At 42.7% G+C, this 25,635-nt stretch overlaps 1 protein-coding gene across 1 annotated transcript in view; it reads left to right on the forward strand.

Moving 5' to 3' along the window:
- The first annotated feature begins 12,703 nt into the window (after positions 1-12,703).
- LOC127796712 (uncharacterized protein At3g06530) overlaps positions 12,704-25,635 on the forward strand; it is a 54,086-nt gene continuing 41,154 nt past the window's right edge. Inside the window, exons 1-15 of the mRNA XM_052329020.1 lie at positions 12,704-12,942; positions 13,434-13,647; positions 13,776-13,871; positions 13,959-14,076; positions 14,174-14,347; positions 15,073-15,243; positions 16,645-16,700; positions 16,790-16,879; positions 16,960-17,108; positions 17,274-17,356; positions 17,450-17,578; positions 17,775-17,849; positions 23,152-23,320; positions 24,731-24,870; positions 24,984-25,073. Of these exons, the coding sequence (XP_052184980.1) occupies positions 12,783-12,942; positions 13,434-13,647; positions 13,776-13,871; positions 13,959-14,076; positions 14,174-14,347; positions 15,073-15,243; positions 16,645-16,700; positions 16,790-16,879; positions 16,960-17,108; positions 17,274-17,356; positions 17,450-17,578; positions 17,775-17,849; positions 23,152-23,320; positions 24,731-24,870; positions 24,984-25,073 (1,914 nt within the window). The 5' untranslated portion in view covers positions 12,704-12,782. The remainder of the gene's footprint in view (positions 12,943-13,433; positions 13,648-13,775; positions 13,872-13,958; positions 14,077-14,173; positions 14,348-15,072; positions 15,244-16,644; positions 16,701-16,789; positions 16,880-16,959; positions 17,109-17,273; positions 17,357-17,449; positions 17,579-17,774; positions 17,850-23,151; positions 23,321-24,730; positions 24,871-24,983; positions 25,074-25,635) is intronic.

Raw genomic sequence — 25,635 nt, forward strand, 5'->3', positions numbered from 1 at the left:
TATTCAAAATTATGTATTTTCTCCTTAGGTTACTATATACTTGAAAAAAAGTAAGATATAAGTGTAATTATTAAAAATTTAAATTCTCAATATTGACACGAAAATTACGATGTTACATTTGAACCATCATTACAATAAAATTTATATAAGTCTATGACGCTTTTATATATTACATATAAAAGTCGTTGCCCACGCCAATAAATTTTATTAAATATTTAAATTTTGTTTTTTGTAATTTTAAATTATATTTTTTATATTTTATTATAATTTAAATTATTATATATATTTAAAGAAAAATGCATTTCCATTATACCTTTAAGCCTTGTTCCTATTCTATTTCCAATTCAACGTTCTATTTAAATTTTAAAATAATGAATATTACGGTATTAGTAATACCATGAATATGTGTAATAATAAATAAATTAATTTAAGTTATCATAAATACATGCAAAAAAAAAGTATTATTAAAAATACAAAATTAACAATATTATTTTTTCAATAACAATAGTTTAGTTATTGTTTTTTTATAAATGAATAGCTCTAATAATAAGATATGGCTTTGTTGGAGAACAATTGAAAACGTATTTTAAACAAAATTAAATGATGATAAATCTTGCTGCAATGGTAAATTTTTGTTTGTTTGATTGTAACTTAAAGATCATAAATTCAATTTATTTAGTTGTTGTGTTGTTTAAGCAAAATTACACATAGACGATAGTTTTGAATATGAGAAGTGCTTTGTTAACCAAATAAAATGATTATTTAAATAATTACAGGAAATATGCATCATGTTCTGTATATGTAAGTAGAAACTAAAAGATTTATAATGAGATAAATTTGAGAAGTGTCTAGACTCCAATCATTAATTTGAACTGTCTCACTATTTTTAAAATCATAGTCTACTTTCACCCCAACCTAGATATACAAATAAATTTGATAACAAATCGAAATGTAAGATTTGACCTATCGAATAAATATAGAAAATTATATAATTTCGTATGAAAGTAGAATCAAATTTTTGATCTCGCGCTATTTATTGGGTGACATTTAAAATTATAGTTGAATTTGTATTTTTTAGACAAAATTTAGAAGAATACAACACTTGGTGTAATAGTCAAATTAACTTAATTATAAATTGAAGTTTTTGAGTTTAAATATTGTTAATAGGATTAGTTTTTATTGTTTGAAATGAAACGTATTGAAGGTATTTTGAGAATTTACTTTATTACCATGTTTCTCGAACTTCAAGGTTCGAGGAAGTTGGGATTCCCCAAATCTTAGGGTTAGAGGAAGTTGGAATTTCTCGAATTATAGGATTCGAAAAAGCCAAAGTTCGTCGAACCCTGTAGTTCGGGAAACATAGATTTTCTAGTACTTTAGGATTTGAGGAAACCCAATTTTCCCGAATCTTAAGGTTTAGGAATCTTGAAGTTTCTCGAATTCAACTTCCCGACTTCCTATAACAGACACCAATAGATACATACAAATATTACTGTAACTCTCAAAACTCATTTATTTGTCCATCAAATGATTTGTGATTTTTTTTTTTTTGAATAGTTGTTATCTTCCTCGTCAAACTCTATCCATATCATCGTCAACATTTGATTGTAGTAATCTATGGCTAACTCCAACTAATTGAGAGAAAATAATTGAGTAATGGTGGACGTGAAACAATAGAAATGAGTGACCTCTCTGTTATGATGATGAGAAAAATAACTTTACAAATAAGAGCATAAAATAATAAAAAATTAATTAAAGAGTTTGACCGATAAGAAAAAAGTACGATGGTAGATGGATGGGTAATGTGGGTAGTTGAACATTGAATAAAATGTGTTATATGTATTTCCCGCATCACCCCGCATGGGCCAGACTCGGTCCGATAGACCGGCCCAATCACCCAAGGCCAAGAAGGCCCGGACGACCTCGTCAAGGAAGGTCCAGCCTCTATCAAAGATCCGGAACTCGTAAAGCGAGCGTATGGCGAGCTCCCGGTAATCCCCCAACGAGCTCGGAGCAACCGACTAACGAGCTCCTGAAATATCCTCCAGATCGCTGGACCATCCAGGTCGCTCGCCTAAAACCTCCAGCTCGCATGAGCGGCAAAGCTGCTGAGAAGTCAGAGGTAGGGTCCGATCACTTTATCTGTAACAGCCCATGCCCCTCGTAATGAGGATCCCACTCCCGGTCTTGCGAAGGCGGTAAGAACTATTTGTCCCCCATTATACAAACACTGTATTTTTATATATTATCTAGATTGTAAAAGTCCCTCAAGAAAAATGGAAATAAAGGGGGCCATGAGGAGCAAAGAGGAGGGACAGAAGAGAATAATCAGATACCGCCACTCTGGGAGAATGATCAGATGGCGGCCGTGGACTAGGCATCGTTCTGGCCGAACCATGTAAAAGATTCTGGTGTACACGCTTGGAACTTTGGGGGGGGGTTCCTTCCTTCTCGGTATTTTTTTTTTTGGATTGACTCACCGCGGCCCAAAACGAATCACGGTCGGCCGAAATCAAACGTCGACATTTTGGCGCTAGAGGAAGGGGCCGCTCTGATCAATAGCCATGGCTAGAGGAAGGAATACTAGAAGTTCCGAGGCGGCGGTCGACCCGCCTGAAAATCACCACGACCGACCACGAGACTTACCACCAAATGGAGGACCCATTGCCCCGACAGCCGATACTCCTTTGCCGCCGCCCGCCGGAGACGCTCCCGGCATACCACCACGGATCCCTGTCCAGCCTACTGTCCAAATCACCGGGACAGGGACGATCCGGGACTGGCAACAGCGCCAGGAAGCATTGGAGAATATGGTAATGCAACTCGCTGACGCGGTCAGAATTCTGGCCCAAGCTCAAGCACGGGCTGTCCACGACCCACCGGCGTCGCCTCGCAGGGTCCGCCAACCGCGGGAGGAGAGACACCCACCCGCGGAAGAAGATATCGGGGATAACTACCCGTCCCCAATTCACCGCTCCCCAGTCCGAGAAAGAAGCAGGCGATCGCAAGCCCAGCAATCAGTAGGACCGGACTCAACTGTGGAAGAGCTGTATCAGAGGGTGCGACAGCTGGAGGAACGACAAGGAGTCCGCAGCCAGAATAATGGCCGTGGGGATAGGACGCCGTTCGCCAGAGAAATTGAGCTCGAACCCCTGCCCCGGAGGTTTAAGGTCCCGAGCATGCCACAATATAATGGGGACAGCGACCCCTATGATTACCTGGATGCGTACAACGTGCAAATGGATCTACAGACAACCAGCTCGCTGGCTAAATGTCGCGCTTTCCCAGCAATCTTAGGAGACATCCCCCGAGCTTGGTTCAGGAGCCTTCCGCCTCGTAGCATCAACAGCTGGGAGGAGTGCCAACAGAGGTTCCTTAACCAATACAGGGCTCTAAGGAGGCAGCTCGCGCCACCTTGCCACCGTATTCCAGAAAGCAAACGAACCATTAAGGGATTACATCGCCAGGTTCAGGCGCGAGGTGAGCAACGTCGAGGATCCCTCGGATGAAAGTATCCTAACGGCGATCTCCGCCGGCCTCCGAAAAGACGGAAAGCTCTACGAGAGCATCTACCGAACCCCGGTCAAAGACCTGGGGGAATTCTATGAACGAGCTTCCAAGGAAATCTGATGGGAAGACGCCTTCGGGACGAAGAAGCCCGTCGGGTCGAGAGAAGAAGTTGGGGGCTCCAGCCAGAATAAGAAAAGGCACAACGGAGACGCCGGAAGAGAAGCTCGGGGGGAGCGCTCGAGCAATGAAGTGTTCAAGCGAGCTCGGAAGGCAGAGGGAGATGAGCGACCTCATAGATCACAGCGCTTTGACAGCTACTGTGCCCTGTCAGACCCCCAAGAAAGGATCTTCGCCATCGAAAGGAACAAAGAGGAATTCGGGAAGCCCAACCCGTTAAGAACCCCAAACAAATTCCGAAACAAAGAAAAATTTTGCGCGTACCACAACGAGGCGGGTCACAACACCTCGGAATGCTGGGTCCTAAGGGACGCCATCGAAGATCTGATAAGAAGAGGTCGCTTGAAAGATTACGTGGTGCGGCCGACTAATCAACCAAGCCAGCCGCCGGTACAGCAGCAGCCTCCCACCGATGACGACCAAGCACCGGCTGTATGAACCATCTACACGATCCATGGCGGGCCCCACCTCGCTGGTTCCTCCCACAAATCCCGCGACAAATACATACGAGAGGCCAACCATGTCTTGCTAGCGAGATCGGGCGAAGAGCCGGTTCCCGCGAAGCGGCCTAGGGGTAACCCAATCCCAGAGAAGATGTTTTTCTCGGAAGAAGACGCCAGAGACGTCCATTGGCCGCACAACGACGCACTCGTTATACGAGCCCAGGTCGGCAACTCCGAAGTGCGGAGGATAATGGTGGACACGGGCAGCTCGGTAAATGTAATGTACAGAGCATGCTTCGATCAGATGGGTTTGGGACCGGAACAGTTGGGTTCGTCCCCAGAGCCACTCTATGGGTTCACGGGAGACGCAGTGATTCCCGTCGGTCGGATCAGCCTTCCCCTCACCATCGGGAATGCGAACCGCCAGGCCACTACTTTGGCAGAATTCCTCATAATTGACTGCCCCTCAGCATACAACGTCGTACTCGGAAGGCCGGCGATGAACGACCTGGATCTAGTGACCTCAACCAGGTCGCTTACGGTGAAATTCCCGACCCCCGACGGTGTAGGGTGTGTACGAGGCGAGCAGCACCTCGCAAGACGTTGCTATGAGGACGCCCTGAAAATAGGAGCAAAGGGAAAGAAAGTAAATATCATCGCAAAAGTCGGCCCGCGATCAACCGGCCGATGGGAGGACCTGGATCCACGCGAGGTCGACTGCGAAAAGCCCACCGGTCCCATGGAAGAGCTCGAAGATATCTCAGTTGGCGAGGCAGACAAGGAAAAGCACCTCAAGCTAGGCAAGAGTCTAGCCCCCGAGGAAAAATCCCAACTTATAGATTTCCTTAAAGCTAACCTTGATGTATTCGCATGGAACCACGAAGATATGGTGGGAATCGCCCCAGAAGTCATGTCACACAGGCTCAACGTAGATCCAGGCTACAGGCCAGTGCGCCAGAAGAGGAGGCCAATGACTCCGGAGCGTTATACCGCTCTTAAAGAAGAAGTGGACAAACTCTTGGCGAATAATTTCATCAAGGAAGCCCACTATCCGGTCTGGGTGGCCAACCCGGTCCTAGTAAAAAAGAAAAACGGGAAGTGGAGGACCTGCATCGACTTCACCGACCTGAACAAGGCCTGTCCTAAAGACAGCTTTCCCCTCCCCAGAATCGATCAACTCGTAGATGCAACGGCTGGTCACCGCCTCCTCAGTTTCATGGATGCCTATTCAGGCTACAACCAAATCCCCATGAACCCAACGGACCAAGAGCACACCTCGTTCATAACCGACCGGGGGCTCTATTGTTACAAGGTCATGCCCTTTGGATTGAAGAATGCTGGCGCGACCTACCAGAGGCTGGTCAATACGATGTTCGAAACACTGATCGGAAAAACCATGGAAGTATACGTTGACGACATGCTGGTAAAATCCGAGCAAGTGACGGACCACGTTTTCGATCTAAGAGAAACGTTTGGAGTCCTCAGGAAATATCAGATGAAGCTCAACCCGCTCAAGTGCGCCTTCGGTGTAGCCTCTAGAAAATTTCTTGGGTTTATGGTAAACAACAGAGGCATTGAAGCCAACCCAGACAAAATTAAGGCTCTGCTCGACATGAGGTCGCCTATAAGAAAGAAGGAGGTGCAAAGCCTCAATGGTCAGGTCGCGGCTCTGAGCCGTTTCATTTCAAAGGCAACTGACAAGTGTGCCCCTTTCTTCGAGCTTCTTAAAAAGGAGAAAGACTTCAGATGGACAGAAGAATGCGAGTTCGCATTCCAACAACTAAAGGAGTACATGGGACGGGCCCCGCTGCTCGCCAAACCTAAGGAGGGAGAGAGGTTGACCTTGTACTTAGGAGTATCCCAACAGGCTCTCAGCGCGGCCCTCGTTCGGGGGGAAGAAGGGGTGCAGCACCCCATTTATTACGTCTCCAAAAGCCTAATCGATGCAGAAACAAGGTACGCACCAATCGAAAAATTAGCTTACTGTCTAATAGTGGCGTCGAGGAAGCTGCGACCCTATTTTCAAGCTCATGAGATCGAAGTCCTGACCAAATACCCATTGAAACAAATCCTCCAAAAATCGGATACCTCAGGTCGTTTACTAAAATGGTCTATTGAGCTCGCTCAGTTCGACATAAAGTACAAACCAAGGACGGCGATAAAGGGTCAAGCGTTGGCAGACTTCATTGCCGAGTTTACTGGGCCAATTGACGAAGAGCCGGAAAACCTGAAAGGACCGTCCTGGGAACTATACGTCGATGGATCATCGAACGAACAAGGAGCGGGAGCCGGGGTTATGCTAATAAGCCCCGAAGGTCACAAAATCCTCTGCGCCCTGAGGTTCGGTTTTTTAGCCACCAATAATGAATCCGAGTATGAAGCCTTACTAGCAGGACTCCGCCTGGCAAAGGAAATACGAGCTGAATTCTTGGAGATCTTCAGCGACTCTCAACTAGTTGTCAACCAGGTGCGGGGAGAATACCAGGCCAGAGACACGAAGATGGCAGCATACTTACAGAAGGCACGCGAACTTTTAGCCACTTTCGAAAAATATGAAATGCATCAAATCCCCCGTTCCCAGAACTCTCATGCGGACGCTCTGGCTCGCCTAGCAACTGCCCGGGACGCAGAATTCTTGGGGGACATACCTGTCGATTTTTTGGCCACCCCGAGCACAGAACAACGAGATGAAACGCTACTGATCACGGTGCCCCAAAACTCATGGATGACCCCCATCTTGGAATATCTGCAAGACGGGAAACTACCGGAAGACAAGCTGGAAGCACGTCGCCTGCGAGCTCAAGCCGCCCGATATTGCATCTACGATGAAAGACTGTACAAGAGGGGATTCTCAGCCCCACTCCTGAGGTGCATTGACGGCACCGATTGCCAGTCTGTGCTAGAAGAAATTCATGCAGGCCACTGCGGTAATCATGCAGGGGCACTCTCTCTGGCACAAAAGGCCCTCCGACAAGGGTTTTATTGGCCCACCGTGAAGCAAGATGCCATAAAGACGGTCAAGAAATGCGAGAAGTGCCAAAGGTTCGCCAAGGTTCCGCGAGCTCCGCCGGCTTACCTGCAGCAGATGAGCAGCCCTTGGCCCTTTGCCATTTGGGGCATGGATCTAAACGGGCCGCTGCCCACGGCTCGCGGAGGATGCAAACATGCCATAGTGGCAGTTGACTACTTCACCAAATGGGCAGAGGCCAAAGAGCTCGCACAGATCACCAGTGCGAAGACACAAGCTTTTACATGGGATAACATAATCTGCAGATTTGGAGTGCCACAGCAAATAGTAACGGACAACGGAACCCAATTTACCAGCGAGCAATTCATCCAATTCTGCGAGTCAATGGGGATTCAAAAGAGTTTCACCGCCGTTGATCACCCCCAGGCCAATGGGCAGGTCGAAGCAGTCAACAAAATAATCAAGCAGACCCTGAAGACAAAGCTTGAGGCTAGAAAGGGGGCCTGGGTGGATGAACTGCAAACAGTGCTATGGACCTATCGAACAACAGCCCGAAGCAGCACTGGAGAAACCCCATTCTCAATGGCGTATGGGTCGGAGGCTATGATCCCCGCTGAGAATAAAGTGGCCAGCCACCGAAGGGCCACCTTCAGCTCAGATCGCAATAACGAGCTACTGGCGGCTAATCTGGACCTGCTCGAGGAATCAAGAGATGTAGCTCGCGTGAGGATCGCAATTTATCAACAAAGAGTGGCACGATACTATAACAGGAAGGTCCGAATCCGACGTTACAACGTCGGAGATCCGGTACTACGCCTAGTACTACCAGGAGCACGGGCGGCAAGCGATGGCACCTTAGGGCCTAACTGGGAAGGTCCATTTATCATCAAAGAAAATTTGAATAACGGAGCATATCATCTGGCAAACATGGACGGTTTCCCTCTCCCACGAGCTTGGAACGCAGAACATCTTCGTCCTTACTTCAGATAAATGTAATCGTTCTTGCCTATGCTCCGTCTTTTTCATTACGAATGACTTTCATGATTCTGGTCAGAATTTATGAACTTTCATTACACTTTATTCTTATTGGTATTCGATTGAATGCCCCCGTAACGAGGGGTCGAGAAGCCATGGTTTGCGAGCTGATGCCTAAATAACCTAGCCACGGCGCTACGGTCAACGGCTTAACCGAGCATTTACCTCGGTCCCTCCATCAGGTCGTGGTTTGCGAGCTGAGAACCAGTCATCTTGACTTTATGTCATGGTTCGGAACCTACTGAGCAACCACTTCCACAAGTAACCCCGAGCTTGGGTTCGCTAGCCGAGATCCTTTTATCTTGGCTTAAAGCCATGGTCTGCGACCTACCTGGGTGTTCCCTCTCAGTTCAAATAAAACTTGTAGAAGCCACTGGGTGTTAGCTGAGGACGTAACGCGACCTACCTGGACACATATCCCGGCCGTACAAGTCAAACGAAATAACAAGCCATGGTGTGTTAGCTGGGGTCACTGTATGACCCGCCTGAACATATAACTTGGTGCTACAGGCTGCGCTTTCACTAGCTGGGGTCCTCCTATCTTGGCTTAAAGCCATGGTCTGCGACCTACCTGAGTGTTCGCTCCCAATTTATTGAAAACTTATTAAAGCCTCAACATGTCGGCCGAGGCCATGGCATAAGCTCATACCCTAGCAAACTTTGCGTATTGGACCCTATCAGCTGAGATCCGTCTTAACTTGGCTAAAAATAAAGTATTCGCGACCTATCAGGCACACGCCCTATAACGAGCTTCTCAGCCACCGCATGTTAGACAAGATCACAAGGCCGTCCGACTTTACATATATCTCGGGAAGGCTCTCGTTATTTCGTCAAAATATGCCGAACGGGGTTTCCTGGAAATTGCCTAGGTATGAGTGTTCGCGTTGATTATTACAACTATCATCAACGAGCTGGTTAAAGAGCGTTAGTCTACGAGCTGATAAAACTCCGGATCTACCTGGACCTATTTTCGAACAGTTTATTATCAAGTTACATACTCAAAAGTTCCTTATCAGTGGACCTTTCAAAAATACGGGAGCTTTGTTGAAGAAATTTCAAGTTATACCGTGAAGAAGTTACGACCAGGCACGAAGAAACCAAGGTACGAAGAATTCCTACTTACCACCAGGCTGTGACGGGCGACAAAATCACAAAGGGGGATTCCCTTTAACTTCGGGTCGTCAAGGGGCTTAGAGTTCGGACCCAGGAAATCGGGCACGGAATCCAGGAGGGGACCAACAAAGACCCCTCCTGGCAGGGCCTCCACGGCCAGCTCCTTCTCACGGACCCTGACCCGTTTGGCCCTGATATCCTCCCCCTGTTGCAGCTGGTCCGATCTCCGTTTCGAGCTGGCAGCAGGAGCGTCTCGAACCTCCACTGCAACCTCCTTCCCACGGGCTCCACTCGAACCATGGTCTCGGGAGGCAGGTGGCCGATGCCCCAACTGCAGATGAGCTTGCTTTGATTGTTGGGGCTGACGGGGCAGTGTTCTTTGCCGCTGCTCCTGCTGCCCCCCCCGCGACTGCTGGGTTTGCTACTGCTGGGTGCGTGACTGCGGCTGCGGCTGCTCCGACCTGCCATCCCGCGAGCTATAGCTCGGGGTTATGGAAGACGTAGTGCTTGACCTCGCCCTATGACGCTTCGGTTGGAGGAGCTCGAGATCAACCATATTATCGTCTTAGTCGGCTTCCCCTCTTGAACTGTTCGTCTCAGCGAGCTGTAAGCCGGAAGAGAGAACCTCCGCACCCAAGTCCCTGAAATGATCTCCCTCGACAGTCTCGGTGCCAAGAGGAGGGGCGAGCTCGTATTCGCGAAGTAGCTCGTCCGAAAGTTCAAGAATCTCCGAGCTCGACTCCGCAGCCACAAGTTTGCCAAGGATATCAGTCTCCTCGGCCGATAAAATCGGTTTATTCCCCCCAAAATCTGCATCAAAACATGAGCAAGTTAAAACAAGCACTCTCGGAACAAAGGAAAGATTCGTGAGAGCTCATCTTCTCTTACCAGGGGTCAGTGCGAAGCTACAATTCCTAAGTAGAGAAAGGGAAGGGCAAGACACGAAGAACCAACTGGACTTGTAATCGCCCACGTTGGACTTCCCCTTTGCTTTACCCTGAGGAAGGGCGGCCTTGTACGGAGAAGAACGGGCCGCCAGGTAATACAGCCCGTCCTTGGCATTTTTGAAAGAAAATAAAAATCTTATCAGTTTTGGGGAAGGGAGAGGAAGTTTGTTTATAAGGAATAAAACGGCCAAAGAAGTAAGTTGGGCATACGAATTCGGTGTTAGTTGGAAGGGGGTGAGCTTGACGTCGTTCAAGAGGGCGATAAGGTACGGGGCTATTGGGAACCTAAAGCCAGACTCGAGGTGTTTGGGGCTAATAGCTACGAAATTGGCTGGCGGGTAGGCTGCATGGGAGCTCGATGCAGGGATGTATATTCGGCAGGTCCTGGGGAGACGAAACTCCTGAGCACAAGTCATCACCTCGTGAAGCTTGGCCTTGGACGAGAATCTCTTGAAGACCGCAAGATCAGCATCGATCTGATCTTGAACCTTCAGCTCGGTTTCCTGAGAGGTCGGGACGGCGACCTCCCTGCACCCCGAGCTCGCACCCCCAAGATTTTGGCCCTCCATAATGAGACAATCTTCGGAGCTCGAAGTGTCGTTTTCTCCTACGATATAATTGCAGCGCTTTTGACCTGAATTTCCACGGTGTTGGTCGGACATCTACAAAGGAAAAGAGAGAACAGTCAGGTCGCAAGTCGCGAACCAGACCTCAAGAAACTAGAAGAAAAACCCTAAAACGTCCCCTAGGTCTTCCAGGCCGAGCGCTTCGCAAAAGGGGTACCGCCTAGGGCGGAGGGGCTGCAGCCGCAAGCCCGGTGTTCCATGAAAAGCTAATCCTAAGGTCATTGGACCCAAAGGCCCAGCAAACGACAAACCGAATCGTGCCGTTTTCTCCAAAAATGAGAACGACATCGATCGACGAAGCCAGAGAAACCACCGACGGCTAACCAACGGTGGACGGCCTCACAAGAAGAAGAAGAAAGTCACGACAAACTTACCTAAAAGCTGCGCTTGACGACTGAATGGGGACTCGTACCAAGCACCGGACGAGAACGGCAGACGTCTGAAAGCACGGCGATAACGGAGGCCTCGAGAGAGAAAAAACGAGAAAGCAGGGAGGCAAAGGTTTGAGGGAGTTTCAAAATAGCGTGAAAGAAGAAGCGGGTGGACACTCCCCACTATTTATACTGACGGCCTGATCCATCCCAACCGTCGGATCGAATGACGACTTATCACATGCTCGGCATCCAGCGGCCGCACAACAGCTTGTGGGTCCCATGAGTTTAATCATGCGCAGAAATGGGGAGGGGGCGCGCATTAAATGCGCTGCCGACAAAGCGTGCTGCGTGGAACGACGAGACTTAAGGTGATTGGACAGAAGGTGGAGGGATGGAAGAACAGCTGGCACGCGTCAGTTCCCAGCACGAAGATCGTGCCACGAACTGGGGGGCTTATGTTATATGTATTTCCCGCATCACCCCGCATGGGCCAGACTCGGTCCGATAGACCGGCCCAATCACCCAAGGCCAAGAAGGCCCGGACGACCTCGTCAAGGAAGGTCCAGCCTCCATCAAAGATCCGGAACTCGTAAAGCGAGCGTATGGCGAGCTCCCGGTAATCCCCCAACGAGCTCGGAGCAACCGACTAACGAGCTCCTGAAATATCCTCCAGATCGCTGGACCATCCAGGTCGCTCGCCTAAAACCTCCAGTTCGCATGAGCGGCAAAGCTGCTGAGAAGTCAGAGGTAGGGTCCGATCACTTTATCTGTAATAGCCCATGCCCCTCGTAATGAGGATCCCACTCCCGGTCTTGCGAAGGCGGTAAGAACTATTTGTCCCCCATTATACAAACACTGTATTTTTATATATTATCTAGATTGTAAAAGTCCCTTAAGAAAAATGGAAATAAAGGGGGCCATGAGGAGCAAAGAGGAGGGACAGAAGAGAATAATCAGATACCGCCACTCTGGGAGAATGATCAGATGGCGGCCGTGGACTAGGCATCGTTCTGGCCGAACCACGTAAAAGATTCTGGTGTACACGCTTGGAACTTTGGGGGGGGTTCCTTCCTTCTCGGTATTTTTTTTTTTGGATTGACTCACCGCGGCCCAAAACGAATCACGGTCGGCCGAAATCAAACGTCGACAAAATGAAAGGTAAAATTGAATTTTTGTTCAAAACTATTTTAAGTATATTAAAAGGTAGCTGCGAAAATCAAAAGATAGCTGTGAATAGAATTTCTCATAGCCAAAATGGAAAATTTCCATTATACCCATGCTTTTAGCGCTCACATACCAAACAACATTATTCAAACTAAATCAGAGCAAACGTCATTTTTCAACGAAAAGTAACCCAACATTGAGGCATGAACCGGACATTAATTAACGTGGGTCGGTTGCTCGGATTCACCACGGGCGAAAAACCCTATTGAAACGAAACGCTGTCGTATCAGATCAAACGCCAACGCCCTTTTCTTTTTGACCAGTCCCAGCGCGAGTTCGTCTCCCTAAAAACAAACAGGGGCCTCTCTCTGTCTCTTAAACCTCTCCCTAAAGCCCTAATTCTCAGACCATCGCGACCACCAGCAATGGCGGCCTCCATCGCCTCGCAGTTGCAGGCCATCAAGTCTCTGATAAAAGCCGACTCGGAGCCACAGAAGCGTCCCTTCACTCGCCCTTCCATTCTCTTCGACCCCAAAGAAGCCGCCGACATCGACCTCGACGCTATCCTCGACATAGCTCTCACAGGTACCATTGGTTCCGACTCATGGTTGTGTTGAAGGTCGCTGTATTCAGATTTAAATTTTTTTCCGGAAATTACATGTCAAACAGACGGTTTTAGGTGAAAAAGTATTGTTTTAGCCAGTGCAGGAAACCTTTTATGTGGATTTTTTTTTTTTTATCAGTCTGGATTGGCAAAACAGTGAAAGTAGCAGAAAAGAAGAACACATGGAGCGCAACAAACGGCCCATATAGCCCGATTGATTACATTAGTTGCCATTTTGCCCGTTCTCTGTTTTCCAAACATACTCACGAAACGTTTCGTGTTTTTTTTTTTTTTCCCTGAAAAATTCAGTTCCGTAAACGAAAAGAACTTTTTGTATTTCCAAAGTTTTTGAGCTGGGTTTCCTGCTAATGGTAAACATACCAAACAGGGTATTTAATCATTAATTTTTGTAGCTGGGGCAGTGAAGTAGCTCAGACGAGTCATCTTTTTATGTTTTTGGTTTAAATTTCAGGGTTGGAGGTTCTTGTAGGAGCGGATGAAAGGTTCAGGAATTACAAGAACAATTTGTTTAGCCATAAAAGTAGAGAGTTAGATAGAGAATTGATGAGTATTGAGGAAAATAACCAAATGAACACAACCATTAGTTCTTACCTGCGTTTGCTGTCTGGTTATCTTCAACTTCCTTCGGCATTGAAGACATTAGAGTATTTGATACGTAAATACAAGTAAGCATTACTCCTCACCATAATTTTGCTTTTATATAATCAACAAATTCGGTTAGTTGGTATATAAGAATGCTGGAATGTGAAAATTTATGATTTCAGGTTATTCTAAGTATTGGCTGGTTTTGTAGGATTTATGTATACAACACAGAAGAGTTGATTATGTGTGCTTTGCCTTACCATGACACCCATACTTTTGTTCGAGTTGTGCAGCTACTAGACACAGGGTAAAAGGAATATCCCTCATAACTTTTCATATTAGTGCCATTATTATTCTGTGGGCATTACTTGATTTTTAAATTCTCGTGATGTAGAAGTAGTAAGTGGAAATTTCTTCAAGGTGTAAAAGCCTCAGGTGCAGCACCACCTAGGAAGGTCATAGTGCAACAGTGCATTCGTGATATGGGGGTTTTGGAGGTCATATGCAGTTATGTAAGTCGATATTCTGCACCTGATTTGTTCACTGTTATTTGTGATAGACATATTACATTACTTCTTTTTTTGGTTCTTGTTTTTTACATGTTGTCAGGCTTCACCTACCAAGAAGTTTCAGCCATCTAGACCTATGATTACTCTCTGCACGGCAGTTATTATTGAGGTTTTGGGTTCTCTTACAACTCTTGACAGCAGTACCGTGCAGAGAATCCTCCCATATATAGTCTCTGGATTGCAACCTGATGCCAAAGGTGGTCCAGATCACAAGGTGAGTTTATAGAATTATCAGTCATCAATTGTGTCGGTACTGATTAAAGAAAACTTGGTTGGAAACACTTAAAAATAATACGGGGGTATAATGGTCTTACAAAATATATGGCTATGGATAGAGATGATTGGAAATCATGTAGCTAACCTCGTCTAATGGGATTAACGCTTGGGATTGTTGTTGTTGCTTGTTCAAGTACTATAGAGTTCTGTTCTTCTTCTTCTCTTACGGCCTCCCTGGTTCCCTTTCCTCCAAAACCCGCAAGCACCATATATCTTGGAGGGGTTTTGCTTGTAATGGTGTATGATATCATAGACTTGTAATCAATTCTATCCATTATTTTATTCGTTTTTTTTGGTGCGTGTTAGCAGTTTTAAATTTTTTGAATTTAAGTATTATATCCACCATGTATCTTTTGTAAGCATCATCTTTCACTTTGTTTTATATCTAAGGGTTTAATCATAATCATTAGCACTATGTGAATGTTAAGAGTTGTGATCCTTGCTGTCTTTTAATAAAAAATTGGTAGCTTTGATCTCTTTGCCATTTGCTATGTAATACAATTTGTATTACTATTACTTCATACTTGCTTAACTGAACCCTGTCCATGTTTTGTTCACCTTTTCTTTGAATGCAGTTTTGTCCAACTCAGTGAGCGTGACTTAGCATTATATTTTTATCTTGTTGCTGACTGCCAGAAGTGTTGTATCATTTTCTATGTGCAGGCTGGTTGTTTGATGATTGTTGGTTTACTTGCGAATAGGGTAGCTTTGTCCCCTAAACTTGTCAAAAGCTTGATGCGGTCAATTGCCGAGGTAGCCCGTGATGATGCTAAAGAATCTACTGATCTGCAGTGGTTCCGTACATCAGTTATGGCCTTGATCAATCTAGTGCAGGTAGTGTCATGCTTGGTACTACAAGTTGGTCTTCAATTTTTGTGACATTAGGTTTAATGATTTTTGTTCTTATCTTAATTTAGCTCTTCAGCAATCCACCTGTCAATATTTTTTTTGTGCCTGTTGTTTCAACACTAAATAGTCTGTTGTTCTTGGGATTCATCTTCTTATGCTCAGAAATATATATATATATATATCACAAAGAAGAAGTATGTCTTGTTAGCCTTGTCATGGAGTTTGTGTTGTACCCATGCATATCATGCATGCCAAATGTTTGCGGCTTAAACTGAAACTTCCGGAATACTGTCAAATTTTTGTGGCTTCATGAAGTTCGAGTTTCACATCAAGCTTGTAATTAAGTTTCACTGAGCCTTTCAAGTTTGATTATTCTGGAAATTTTTGCCTTAGATTGAGTTGAGTTTGAACGACTTCTTCAATTTTCTTTGTCAGGACGTAAGCTTCTGGATGTAGTTTGGATTTATATGGGAAGTGACTTTGAAAGGCATCCAATGCAATTTGCTTTAGATCTTTGAATGTGGCATCTAGTTTAGCCTGTTCAAGTTTTTGTCTATATAAGTTTGTGTTGGTCCCTATCCCTATCATGCTGGAACTTACATTGTTTGTTTTGGGGCAGAATCTTCACAGTTAGCCATTAGTTGAAAAAGTGGTTAAATGTTATTTGGTTCTCCATTATTTATTAATGCTGTTTGTTTGTTAGTAAGTTGCATAATACAGCTTTTAGGTTAGTTCATAGCTTCTAGTTTTCCCCCCTTTTTTTCCAAAGCTAATTTTGATTGTGTAACATTTTAAATATCTTCATCTGGAGCAATGCACCAAGCACTGGTTTATATTTAGATTTATGTCTTTGAACCCACGACATCCATTGCAGACTCTGAAAACTGTAAGTAGTTGCTGATTGTGCTAATTTTGTAGTTGAAAGGCGTTTGGAATTATGGTGTCTGTCAGGTTCATGTGAAGTTAACTATTAGTACCTAAGTTCTGAAGACAAGTAATTTGATGATATAACTGGCTGTGAGTCTGTGACTTATATCTCTTTAAGGCAAAGGGTGAAGGACAAAGTAGTAAGACCAAGTGGAGAGGGAGAGAGGCAAAAGGACAACTGCTTTTTGGTTGATTATGGAATAAGCTCCAGGACATGATAATGTCACGTCTTTATTACATTCATACTCATTTGTCTTTAGGTTTTGCATAATTGCTAGTAGTTTTCAATCTGTCTTGTTTTCTGTTGAGCTCTCTTTGCACAGTTAGTTATATTTACCACATTTAATTTTCTTTCTGTATAATGACTCTTTTAATTCCTTTTTGTATGGTAATGAATCTGGCTGCTCTAATTATTTACCATAGTTCACACCCTGACTTTATTTGTAAAATTTTTCCTAGTTGCAATCTGTTGAAGTGTTTCCCAAGAAGGTAGTGGATATTCTTGTAGAGATAAGGTAATCCGTAGACTTGAAACTATTGATTTCAATATATCAATACTTATTCTGTCTATTTTGAAAGTCTGAATTGCTGTAATATATTATAGGGATCTTCCGGGAATTCTTGTGGCACTTACCAAGGAGTTCAACATTGATAAATTCTTGGCTTCATTTGTGGATTCTCTCCTTGAGTACAGGTGTTGTTATTGTTTCAGTTTTGTCATGGCTCTCTTGTTTTCAAATTTTGCACCATCAAACTAATTTCTTTTGCTTGCAGTTCCTCTGATGATCATGGCCCTGTTGCTCTATTATCAATTATAGAGAATGTTCCTCTGAAACAATTTGTTCACCAAATAGTGTCTAAAGTCCTTCATTCATGCCTGAGGTTACCGCATCGGAAAAATGAGTCAACAAGTTCTGAATCAGGTCCCCCCCTCCCCAGTTCATTTGATGATTTTTGTTGTTAATATTTTACAGATATATCCAGCTAGGGATACACCTGTTCATTTACATTCTGATGTTGGAGCAGTCCATAAGTTTGAATTGTTTCATTTTTCTTGTTTCCATCTTTATTTCTTGAATTATTTTCAGGAAGCTGGGCCAAGCAAATTTTAGTTTCCTTGAATAAAAGTTACCCATCTGAATTTCTTGGAGCAGTTCATGAGTTTCTAGAGGTGTGTTGGTCAACCACATCCATGCTCCCCCCCAAGGCATCTATGTTTTGATTTTATGCGGTGTTCTCAATTTCCCTTGCCTTATTCTTGCAGGATCCTAAAGTGCAATCAAAGAATGAAGGATCTGCGTATGAGATTTTGTGCAGGGTATTAGATGGGAATTTGGATATGCCTTCTGAGGTCTCTGAATCAAGAATATGGTTTGCCCTGGAACATCCAATGGTATTTTCTATTGGCTTGAACTATTGGAATATATAAATAACCAGATAAACACCATGATTAATTTGTACTTTCCCTTTGTCAGTTTCATAAACTTTAGCGGTTGAGCTTGGATGTTAGTTTACTGTAGTTTTTTTTTGTGTGGAATTAGTCGAATTATGCTCAGGTTTTTGTGATTTTATGTTGCAATGCATATCAGGCTGAGGTTAGGCGCTCTACACTTTTATGGTTGAATACTTTTGGCATTTTGAAAGAGAAGGCTGTTGGTTCAAAGGTGATACTCCATTTTCTCTTCTATGTTTGTACTTTGTAGGGAACAGTCTCCTTGATGATACTTCAGGATGAATAACATGTGCATCAAGCTGCATCTTTGCATCAACTACTACTTTCCTAGTAAAAGTATTCGTATTTTGCCTTCTTTGACTTTGGAAGTGGATTGTATGATCGATCTGATTGAGAATATGGTTGTGTTTTGTTATCTTGGAAGTTACTGAAAATTGAATGATGAGATATTGAATTTCACTTTCCAGTATTGGGAAGAGGTTGAGTCTTCTCTTTCTGGGTTGTTTAGCAATCACCCTGTGGTTGGGAAGAGGGGGGATGGGGGAGTAGGTTTGGTGTCTGGCTAGGGGAGGTGTCTTTTCAGTTAATTTGTATTATGAGGCACTTTGTGATGAAGGAATAGTGGTTTTGTTAGAGTGCTTTGTGGAGATTCAAACCCCCTTCGATGTTTGACTTCTTTTGTTGAACAACTTCTCTTGGGTTGACCTTCAAGGGCTATGGTGCTTTTTGTGCAAAGGGGACGGGGAGTCTGTTCACTCTCTTCTTGCATTGTGATGGCTTGTGGCATTTGAAATCTGCTTCTCCTCTTGTTTTTGATGCGAAACAGCAGTAAAAATTTGCAGAAAAGAAAAGAGATAGAAAGAAACTGAGAAGAAGAAAAGAGAAATTAACAATATTTTAATCACCAAAGCTGAAAAAATAAGGTTATGCAGTGTTGCCTATTTATAGGCAATTAAGGATAACCTATCTAAAAGATAACACCAATTTTTTAAATACAAGTATAAATAAAAATCAGATTGCTAACCAACTAGGACAAAATCAAATATCAAACAGAACAAGATAACACAAGATGAAATCTAATCGAAATCTTATTTAAAATAAAAAAATCAAACTAAAATATCCCTATCAGTTTTGGAGTATGGAGGGATGTCAGATTCACGTCTTTTGTGCTTGGAGCCAGGCTTATCTTTATTGGAGGAGGTATTGTAACACCCCGCCTTCTAGGGCATTAGTATATGCTAGGATTTTTTTTTTTTTTTTTTTACATCAAACATAAATCGACAATGAATCCTCAACATAACTTTCATTTAATAACACTCCCAAACATAGCAAATGAATGATACACTTTAAACATAGCGGAAGCAAGATCAGAACCTGTAAGAAACCTCGAAAACATAACATATGTGGGTACATACATATCGTTCACCCAACATAACATTACAGATAATATTAAACTCTAAACATTACATCCGAATAAAACAAATAGTCCTAGCCCCACATGGGACCCACAAAATTTCCACCACGATCATGCATCGACCACTTCCTTGCCCTTCCGGTTGCTTGCCTCGCTTGGAATGTGGAATATTCCAGGAACACAGTCCAATATTAGGAGATGAAGTCTTCTAAGTGAGGGTTAGATAAACATGAATGAATGATGCATGGACATTTATAAACATATACCCATAATGTAACTTCCCAGGCCCACCAGCTCGGCACAAAACCCTAGGCAGAATCCCGAACCTCTGCAGGATAAGCCTAATGTTGTTCCATTAATTGCTCTACGGGAATTACGGCTACACTCTGAGGGTAACATCCCAACCCCATGCACAAGTTTCAATATAACAAAAATATCGTGTCTTGCAAGTATCACGTTTTCCCATGCAATAGTATATGTACGAAAATGATCATAACATATGAAATTATCATGCATAGAAAGGAAATCATATCATATTTGGAATATAGGGACAAAACCACTCACTTTTCACAGTTATCAGGATACCTCGAAAAATGTGCAAACTGCCTCGATTTGCCAGCCAATCTTGAACTTCGCACCAAATATTTCACCTCACTTCCCAAAACACCCTAGGCAAGATATTTATTTAAATAATCAATAAAACCTATTTTCCCTCAATTTTCTTGCCTTTTTCTCTATTTTTCCTCATTAATATTCCAAAATAAATACCTACACCTATTTTTCTTCAAATATTTTTACATAGGAAATTATAAAACATTTTTCTAAGTTATTTAAAAAAAATTGCACGAAAAACTAAGCCTGCACGCGCTGACGCGTGCTAGGGCGAGTGAGACTGGCGCGTGGGGCCCATGTGCCGGTCATCTTCTCCGGCCACGGCTTGCCGGAAAAATGCAAAAGCTATACCAAAAGAAAGCCCATGAAGAATCGATCCTAGGGGTACTTGAGATGGCTCAAAAGGAGGTCCGGAAGCCGGACAACGGAGGCCTTGAAGTCTCGGCCAGCGGACTGCCTAGGGTTCCGGCAAGGCTTCGATTCTGTTTCGTTGCTCACCAAATGCTCCAGATATGACCTTCAAGCTATGGGCAACAAAAGCCCTCTATCCTTGCCTCTCAATTCGTTCAAAATAGGCGTCGATTTGAAGCTCCAAGTTCTAAAATTTTCGGCTTCTACATGCGCTATTTATAGGCGATGGCGCACCCCGATTTTCCTTTGGCCGCCTTGCCCAATGCCTTAAGCATTCACACCTTCCCTGGATTGACCTTGAGGCAGCCTCGCGCGACCAGAAAACCAAGTTGCAGGTGCTGACATCGCGGCCAGCTTTTCTTGGTCGGATTTCTTGAAAATCCGACCATCCCGACGCCCAACGACGGCTCATGAGTGCTCTTTGGTCTCCCCCGACCACTGCCCTAGCTAGCCCATTGCTTGAAGTGGCCAGTCGGCGACCGTGCGTGCCACTGTCGGAATCCATGGCTATGGATTTTTCGATTTTTGCACTTTCACCCCCTCAGTTTCAATTTTCCCTTTTTGGCCCCTTTCCTCACAACTCCTATACTTTCCTTAATTGCCATTGAGTCCCTTGAGTTCTGATCTTTCAACTTCCTCTTTGCAACTTTTGCAAAAAATGACATTTTGACCCCCTCGGACAACTTTGGAAAATTGCACTTAGGCCCGTTTCTCTGTTTTGGCTTTAAACCTACTCGTTTCTTCCTGAAACCTCTGAAGGGTTGTTCTACTCGACAAACTGAAGCTTCCCATAGCTTCCGTCATCATTTTGGAAGTCTCTTACGAGAATTCGGTTTTGCAGCCCAAAAGGTAGCTACATTTTTGCTGTACCGAAAATTATTTCGGATTCCATTTCTTTCGGTCCCAAAAATCATGCCTCGAGATTCTCGTTAGAGGTGTTCCTATTTCCTTAGAGATTTAAGTTTTAGGGTACTCCCTCCGGCTGATTCGGTAAATTTTTTGGGCTTTTCAGATACCTAATTTCTCCGAATTTCCATTTTTCCTTTAAAATAATAACCCAAAGTTCTTGGGTATTACAGGTATGCCTGGGTGAATATTCCTTTTTTTTTTTTGGTATTTCTTTCTTCATTTGGAAGGAGCAAAATTGTACAGCTTTTGAGTCTATAGATAGATGGTTATCTTGTGTCAGGGAACAATTCTTGTGCTTATTTTGTTGCAGTTGAGGGTTGATTCTGTCCCCAAAACATTCCAATACACTTAAACTAGATCTCCTTTTTTAATAGCACCGTTATTACTTATGAAAACAATCCCTGCATTCTCAAGGCTGAATGCTATTCTGTTCATGCTGTTGGAAAATCCAACCATTTTTCTTCTCTGAATCCTGTTTGGTCCATAAACATGCAATCTCATCACCAACTGAAGAACTCGACCAATCTTATCAAATTTCTGTTTAAATAATTTGACTGCCTTTTCCTTTTTCTTGTTCTTGCTCTGACTTATTTTGTACAGGATCCTCCCTGGTCCTGTATTTCTTTTGTTGAGTCCTTGGCTGTATTTTGATTAAGCATTTACTTATAACAGAATGAATATTGGATGGGTTGTCATTGCTGTGATTGGTTAGGATAGCATGTTAGATAATTATTTATTAGCGTTTGAGAAGGCTAATAAAACAAAGAGGTTTCTAGAGATGATAAATAGAATTTATCCGGAAATTGGAGAGCCTTGCTGTGATTGGTTAGTAGGTGCTCCTCTCTCCCACTTTTTTTATTTGGCTATATCTTCTTTTTTTTTTGGCTTCAATCCTTCTCTGGTATTCTTTATCTTGTTGAGCATGTTCCCTTCTTCGTTCTTCGTCTTTTTTTGGGTAACCCATGAATGCAGGAACTTCTCTGTGTTTCTTCTTTCTCCTTTTGCACTTCCTCCCCTTTATCCTCCTCTTGCACACTATTTTTTTTTGTTATCTTTTGATCACCCCCCCCCCCCTTCCCTGGGATATTTCTTTTCAGGAAAAAATAAAATATAGTGAAATTAATTGTAGGGAGGGTAGATTTTGACTGGCATAGAATGTAAAATAGAATTGTCATGCCCTAGTCAACTGTGCTTTACATAATTAATTTGTAGATAAATGAACTATTTTATATTACTTTATTGAATGCTTACTTCTTAACAGAAGATGGACTCAATAAGAAGGTATAGGTTCAGATATTTGCATTTGTTGGGGCTACTCATTGACTGGGTGTTGTTTCAGCCCTTCGTTCTTAGTTAATGACCGTTTATATTTTGGGTATTGCTGCAGAGTGCTCTTGCTATTTCCCACTCAGATGTTGTTGATGGTCTATATTTTGTGTCTGCTTTTGGTCTGGTAATTTTTAGGTCATTAATTATTTAATATAAGCTGCCAGAGTATTTGTATTATTGAAGAACCATTTTTCACCATCCAAAAATGTTAGTTTTGTATCAGTAAAGTGTTTCAAAGGGACTAGGTAAATTGTTTTAGTCTTCATGTTACTAGGACTGCACGTATCTCTCTTTTATTGCTCTTAAATCATCTGGTACTGAGCAATCATCAAATATGAAAATGGCTGTATTACTTACCTTGATTTTGATTCCATGAATTTTTTGGGTGCTTCTCATAGATGCAGTTCTGACATCATATGGGGTTGCCTCTAAAATATTGCTGTATTTCTCTTTTGTGTTGCTGTTTGCTGAAAATTTTTATTCAGATGGATTTGCGGTTCTTTTACTTGTTTGCTTCACGTGCTTAAATTCCCATAATAGTTTTTTTAAACTTTGTTTTATGTTGTTTTCACTGCTTATCTTGCCTCTTTATCTGTGGGATTATGGTACTGTGGTCTTTTTTGTGCATTAAGTGTCCCCAAGATGATTCTCATAAAGGGTAGGAACTGCTTTAGTTAGGTGTAGGATCCTGATATTATTTCTAAGTTTTGTATCAACTTGCTGTAGGATCCTGTTATTAATTCTAAGATTTGTATCAACTTGCATTAAAATTATATTCTGCATTTCCTCTTAAGGTATTTCCTTCCTAATTTGTTTGATGCTTCTTCTTATTGTCCAGAAACTTGCAACTATTCAAGATGCCATATTGCGCCGGCTTCGCGATGATGATCTTACTGTGATTCAGGCAACTTTAACTCTCAGTGGATTGGATGACATCATACCTCCCTTGGCTCTTCTTGATGCACTTGAGAAAGTACTTCACAGATGTCTTGTCATTTTAATGTCAAGTAAGTTAATTATGTCTTGTCTTTATTTATTCTCTTGTAACCTTATTAGGAGCAAAGGTTCTAGTTTCTTTGGTTATATGGAAGACTGCAGTATAAGGACCAATTGAATAGGAATTGAATGAACTGTAGGAAGTTAGTGATGGCATCAATTGTTGACACGAGGATTCATCAATGAATATTTTTGGATGCTATGTATTATAACAAGTGAATGCATAGGAAATTTGAGATCGGTAAGTTATGTGAATGAGGACAATACCAAATAATACTATTTGACATTATGTTAGCAATTGAATGGAATTGCATGGAGTTGTTTGATTTTGACATGAAGATGCCAGTAGAGTTAGACAAAGAGCATGGGTTGAGGCTGTGGCAGAAAAGAAATAGTTGTCACTCAAGTCCAGAATAAGTGCTAAAGGTTGGGTCTGCATGGTGGGATGAACGTGTATACAAACCCAATAACTGGTACTGAAACTCCATTGTGTGTGGGGGTTGGGGAAAGAGGGAGAAAGCATTTTGGTGGACCAGTGGATGGGACTTAATTAACTATGCTCAAGCAATAGGTGCAAGATTATGTTCTGTGTGTAGAAAGGAATGAATACTGCACTGTTAAACCTGGACATTTGTGGCAACCTGTATTAATCCTTTGAATTTTGGGTTTTTAATCTTTTTCTTTTCATTGTCTTACACTGCTGTATATCAGAAATTTTGAGTGGTTGTGAAGAGGTTCAAATAGGTGCTTGGCCAAAGTTCATTACTTGTTTCCTGAATAGCTATGATCAGTAATCAATTAGAAATCCAAGGGCAATTTGGAAGAGACCTTTCAAGTTTATGACTCACATAACAAAGTTACTTTAGGTATGACTTCTACTTGAAATATTTAGTGATGTCTTTCTATGTTAATGAAATTCAGGTTGGCTTTATGAACTACAGAGTCAGTTTCACTTGTAAATTCTGCATTATTAAAACTCATATTGATCATGTTACCTAATGAAAGGCATTGCCAGAAATTTGATCGTGAATTCAGGAAGGTAAATGCAATATACAACTATTCATGTGCTCAGCATGCGCATCACTTGATGTTGATCTCCAGAAAAGAACTTAAAAATGCAAAATATTTCTTGTTATTTCACTTTGTTAGAGTTGATAGACCCAAAAAAAAAAAAAAAAATCCCTTAATGGTCAAAAACAGATGCAAGTTATGCCAGAAACAATAGGAAAGGGGAAAATTTCTAAACTGCTATTTTTTTGCATTGACAATTTATTGGACATTACAGTATTTTTAGTTAATTGGGTTTGTAACCTACTCATAGTTAGCATAAAAAAACCTACTCATAGTTAGCATAAAAAGACACATATTTAGCCCATTCTGGAATTATATGCAGCTCTCTCTTATTGGCACTTGTCTCGTAGGTACATCAGATGATACATCTTTACCTGGTAATGTTGCTGTCTTGTGTCTGGAATGTGCCCTTTCAAACTTCCAAGATAAGGAAGAATTTGCTAAGCAACTTGCCATGATGATGTTTCCCTTATTGCTAATCATACCAAAGGTTCTTTCTTCCTTACCTGGTGTTCAACCATCAATTCACTAATGTAATTTTAATTCACTATCAGTTCCTTATTGATTGGGACTTTTTTTTTTTTTTTTTAAATCATATGCCAGACTCAGAGGTTGAACTTGAAGGCTTTAGAATCTGCCAAGGAAATAAAGTGGCCTTTCTACCGGAATCTCATCATTGCCTCCTCGAATAAGGTAATTAGCAAATTAAAAAAAAAACAAATCTCTGTGCAATTCAGCCTTGGTGAATTTGCATGTCAAAGGAGGAAAGAAACAACTGAATTAAGGTGTGACAGCTTGAGATGCATATGAACATCTGGATTGAGGTTGCATATAGTTTTTGTGGTTAGAAAACTTTTTCAATTTCTCTTTCTCTAGGTGCTTAATTTATGTGTGGAAGTGTCAGTTGTGCACACGAGAAAGTCTTGTTGTCCTGCTGCTTCTTGGTTCTTATGATAGAGCAGAATTTCATTATGAATCAGCTCTCATTGCGGACTGTTGTCTCTAATACAACAATGATATGATAGGTGAAGAAGTCGGTGAAGATGTGGCATTTTACCTGAAAAGATGAGTTAGCAAATAATTAATATATAAGTTCTCTAGTCAATATTGTTTTTTGCTGTATCTTATGAGGTGAATGTTGCAAATAAACATTGTTGGGCTTCTTTGCTAATAATAGATTAAACTCTTGGAACATGTATTGACTTAACAATGGTATTAAAGTCTCAGTTCTAGGTCGTCCTCGGTTTGAGTCTTC

This window comes from Diospyros lotus, chromosome 3 (genome assembly GCF_014633365.1).
Source record: "Diospyros lotus cultivar Yz01 chromosome 3, ASM1463336v1, whole genome shotgun sequence".
In the NCBI taxonomy this organism is placed as follows: Eukaryota; Viridiplantae; Streptophyta; class Magnoliopsida; order Ericales; family Ebenaceae; genus Diospyros; species Diospyros lotus.